This window comes from Balaenoptera musculus, chromosome 7, assembly GCF_009873245.2.
Source record: "Balaenoptera musculus isolate JJ_BM4_2016_0621 chromosome 7, mBalMus1.pri.v3, whole genome shotgun sequence".
Lineage (NCBI taxonomy): Eukaryota > Metazoa > Chordata > Mammalia > Artiodactyla > Balaenopteridae > Balaenoptera > Balaenoptera musculus.
This window is the reverse complement of record NC_045791.1, coordinates 110,602,326-110,606,686: the sequence shown is the minus strand read 5'-3', so window position 1 is coordinate 110,606,686 and position 4,361 is coordinate 110,602,326. Positions and strand designations below refer to the sequence as shown.

The window sequence follows — 4,361 nt, the reverse complement described above, 5'->3', positions numbered from 1 at the left end:
AGCTGCGCAGAGGGCAGATGGGAGGCGGCAGGGGGGTGGGGGGACAGGCCTTGGGGACCGGGCCTCCGCAGCCCAGCCCGAGCCGCTCCCGCAGCGCCCGGAGCCGCGGTGGGCAGAGGGTGTGGGGGAAGGGCCCACACCGGGTTTGGGTTGGGGATGGGCGCTGGCCCGGGGGCACTGCCCTGTGCTGGCCCACGCCTCCTCCTCCCGTGGAGCGAGGGCTGGGATGGACTTCCCGCGTCGAGCGGGCGTTCACAGTGACAGTGTCCTTTCCGGAAAGCCGTAGGCTCCCGAGCGTCTGCTTCCCCAGGCTGGGGGCAGCCGCCCTGAGGGCTGTGCTGGGCCATGGGACGCCACCTGGGAGACCCTTCTCACAGGAGGGCAGACCCATCCAAGTGGAGCCCCTTCTGGGGACCTTAACTACCAAGTGTTGGAGTGTAAGTGTTTGGGACGTGCTGTCACCCACCGGGAGCTGGGGGCCTGCCTGGCCCCTGGGAATTCTATGCTGGATCCTGGCCGCAGCTGGCCTTGGAGGCTCCGTGAACCTCTGGGCAGCGGCTGCTCCTCAGGGCCGGTGACGGGCACAGGGCCCTGACCGAGAGTCTCTGGGGCTGCAGCTAAAGGTCCCGAGTGCATTTTTTCAGAGCTGCCAAGCATCTTTTTCCAGATTGTTCTCTTCCGTGGGGCTGGACACCCGTAGTTCTTTGCTGGGGGAATCGGGACACCACAGCCTCTGCCTGGCGGAAGCAGGATGCCGCATGTTAGGGACCTACTTTCTAGAGCTCCCAGAGACACAGTCGCAAGCCGAGTTCCTGAAGCTAAAGCATGATTATGCAGTGAGCAGTGGGTCTGACCCCACCCCCCAGCCGGCACAGACACACTGGTACCCCCAAGGGAAGCACCCACTAGAAGAACCACAAAATGTCCGAAACAAGCATTGGAAGCTTTTATTAGTTCATCTAATTTCTGACGGTTGTTTCCTCAGTGCCATCATGAAGTTCCTTGCACCTTTCAACCGCACATTAAAAGTGTTACTCAATTAAAAAAACCACTCCTATGTAAATGTCTCCATAGACATGACATTTGATGTGAATCAGATACCACAATGCCTCTGTGAAGATCAAAGAATCCTCCTGCAAATACAACTGAGATGGGAGCTGAGCGAGGGATGAACGATTTTCCGCCTTGGGAATGACCCAGCATCACGCAGGTACTGCCGCCCATGACTCTGACGGCTGAGCTGAAACCCTGAGTAAATGATCGAATGGAAGGGATGGGAGGGGCCTGCAGACTGGGTGAGAGGGCGCCCAGTGGTCGATGGCCCGAGTGACCAGCAAGTGATGAGGAGGATGGGCAGGCCCAGGAAGCGGGGGGACGCCAAGCAGGGAGGGGGCCTGACCGCAAGGGCGCCCTCCCTCTGGAAAGGGCTTGAGAAGGGCCATGAGGGTGAGGAGGGACCAACCTCTCAGCCAACAGGTGCACAGAGGCCAGGACAGCAGCCAAAAACCAGGTTTCCTATTTCCATGAGAGCAGCTGACAATCAATTATAAATACTAGGATTTTACCTTTCAGATAAAAATGCCACCTTCCAGGAAGGGCATGCTTGTAACAAGCTCGCCCCACTTCCGAGAGGGGAGCGTGGACGTGGCTAAAGTGTTTCTAATCCAACTGGCGCCACTGGGCAGCAGTGACAGGGACGGTCCCACGAGGGCATCTTGTCCTGGGCCCCTCAGCACCGGTGGCATCTGTGTGCCCAGCAGACCCGTTCCCTCACTGACCAAGGGACGGGAGGGAGCCCGGAGCCCACACGCTCTGGGACAAGAGGAAGACTCCTTCTGGCACCACCCTGGGCACTAGGCCTGGCCCTCCAGCCGGGCCACCGCCTGCTTCAGGTCCTGCACGACGAGGTCCACTTCGGCCCGGGTGGTGCCGCGGCCCACGCTGAGCCGGATGGCGTTCCTGGCCACGTCCAAGGGGACGCCGCAGCTCAGCAGCACCGGGGATGGCCTGTGGGGCGGGGAGACGGGCCGGCCGTCAGGACACGGCTCTCCCGGGCTGCCACGTGCCCTCGGCCAGCTCCCCACTGGCCACGCACACTCTTTGGCCCACTGTCGCCAAGGGCCGGCTCAAAGCCTCCCTGCTCTCCAGCCGGGCCTGCCCCAGCACAGACCCCGACCCCGGGAGCGCAGAGGCGGCCGCTGGCCCCTGCACCCGAGAGCCGGAGCCCGGGGTACAGTGGTAACCCCCGTCTCCAAGGAGCTAGCGGGCTCAGTTCCCGGAGGGGACGCAGAGCCACACGCGAGGCAGAGGGACGGCCTCCTGCAGACACCGGAGGCTGTGGCCCGCCCAAGTCAGTGCTGAGTTTGGTCCCGGTGCCCTGGCCTCGAACGGGGACCTGCTGCTCATCACGACCACAGCTCTGCTCTCTCCAGAGCCCAGGTGGCCACATCCAGCTCCACTCCCGCCTGCAGGCCCCCCAAGAAACCGAACCCCCTTCTCTTCCTCCAGCAGGGCTGCTCCCGATGCCCACGCCCGGGGCTCCACACCCTCCCCTCCCGCCTCCGCCCGCTCCTGGCAGGGGGCGTGATCTGAACCCACATCTGGTCACAGCTCCCGGTCTTCCTGAGGCTGAAGTGGCCCCTCCTCCCCGCTCCCTGCCTCGCGCTGAGCCCTGCTGCCCGCCTCCCGGTCCAGCCCGAGGCCCCTGTAGGCCGCAGCTCCCTCTTTCCTCCCGAGGGCCTGCGGTGTCTGGCCACTGTCTACGTCCCTGCTGGGCTGCAGAGCTGCCCGAACCTGGCGCCCGGATGCGCCCTGGATGCCGCGGCCAAGCACGTGGAGAGCACTCACCGGTCTCCGTGGTCCGAGTGGCACGCAGCCCCCATGCTGGCCAGCAGCGTCCTGCACTGGGCCAGCACCAGGCGGCCTAGGAGACAGAGCACAGGGCCCCTGAGGCGGAGTCCAGGCGGGGCCTGCCTCTCTTCCCTGCTGCAAGTTGGGAGGCTCCCTCCCTCGTACCACCTGACGGAATCCCAGGGCACAGGTCCCTCTGACGGCAGGTGAGAGAAACCACAGCAGGTCCCAGAGGAAGCGCTTCCTCTGCCCCTTGGCTGCAGAAGAGCAGACACTCTTCGGCCTCATAAGACTGGCCTTGAGAATGTGGTATCCATCAGCTGCCTGGCAGGACACGCAGAATCCTGAAGAGCTGCCTTACCGAATAACGTGTTGTCCTGGTAATAATGTCTAACTTGACGTCTCTGTTTTCTAAAGGGAGAGACATGGGGTGCTGCCTTTGTTAAGCTAGAAGGCACTTCCCTCTTCCTTCGCAGGCACAGAGATTTAAAAAAAATACAATGATGGGAATTCCCTGGCGGTCCAGTGGGTAGGACTCTGCCCTCTTACTGCCGAGAACCCGGGTTCGATCCCTGGTTGGGGAACTAAAAATCCCACAAGCCACGTGGCGCAGCCAAAAAAAACCAAAAAACAAAAACAACAAAAAACCCCCCAACACCGATGACTGCTGATTTAATTAAAACAAAGAGCCTGCCTCATTTAAATTAACACAGGTCATCACAGAATATAAAGTCTGTCCCCAGAAAAAGGGGGGAAGACACTAGAGGGAGGAACTTCCCTTCCCACAGCAGGGAGATCTGGAGAGTTTGCCATGTGCTTCCTTCCCAACGAGGATGCACTTCAGCCCTGGTGACGGCCGCCCCAGGGTTTCTTCATGGTCCAAACACGCTGCCCCTTTTCTCAGAGTGACCATGAGGCAACGACCTCTTCTTCTAAGAGGTGAAAAGTGCCCTTCAGGTCAGCTCTCCCGTGCTCTCGGGGCCACCATAATCTCCTCCCAGACAAACAGGATGCTCTACACCCCGGACTCGAGCCTCAAGGACTCTGGGCAGGCAAGTCCTACACGTGTTTGGGATACGAGGCATCCTAAGGCTAATCCTAACGCTAACCCCAAGCCTAATCCTAACCCTAACCTTAACTTTTCCAGCCAGGGGGCAGAGATCGCAGGAACTAATGAAGCCCACAGATCTGCACTTCAGCCTGACTCTGAGCCAGTTTTTAGTTGGTTGCCTCTACTTTCCTGACCCTCATAAAATGTTTCGTAAAAATCGCAGACAAAGATGGACCAACTAGCCTAAAATTCAGTTCACTTTATCTCCATCCCTCACATCTTTGGGGCGGGGCTGAGACCCTGTGAGAGCTGAGTGCCACTGTGCTGTGTCCAGAGCCTTAGCACCTGGAGCAGGTCAGCAGCTGTGCCCAGAGCCCCCCCCACCACGGGACAGTGGATGGTGGGGCGACCCCGCCCTCGGCCAGTGCCCACGCCTCCCCACAGCTCAAGCTGTGCCCAG

At 60.7% G+C, this 4,361-nt stretch overlaps 1 protein-coding gene across 22 annotated transcripts in view; it reads right to left on the bottom strand.

Annotated features, from left to right (window-relative positions):
* Positions 1–929: 929 nt before the first annotated feature.
* SCLY (selenocysteine lyase) overlaps positions 930–4,361 on the bottom strand; it is a 32,220-nt gene continuing 28,788 nt past the window's right edge. For 19 of the 22 annotated variants that reach the window (XM_036857945.1, XM_036857952.1, XM_036857948.1 and 16 more), the window contains 2 exons: positions 2,848–2,923; positions 930–2,007 (listed from right to left, as the gene is read on the bottom strand). In XM_036857945.1, the coding sequence (XP_036713840.1) occupies positions 1,854–2,007; positions 2,848–2,923 (230 nt within the window). In that variant the 3' untranslated portion in view covers positions 930–1,853. The other 3 variants (XM_036857961.1, XM_036857955.1, XM_036857959.1) reach the window with 3 other exon arrangements.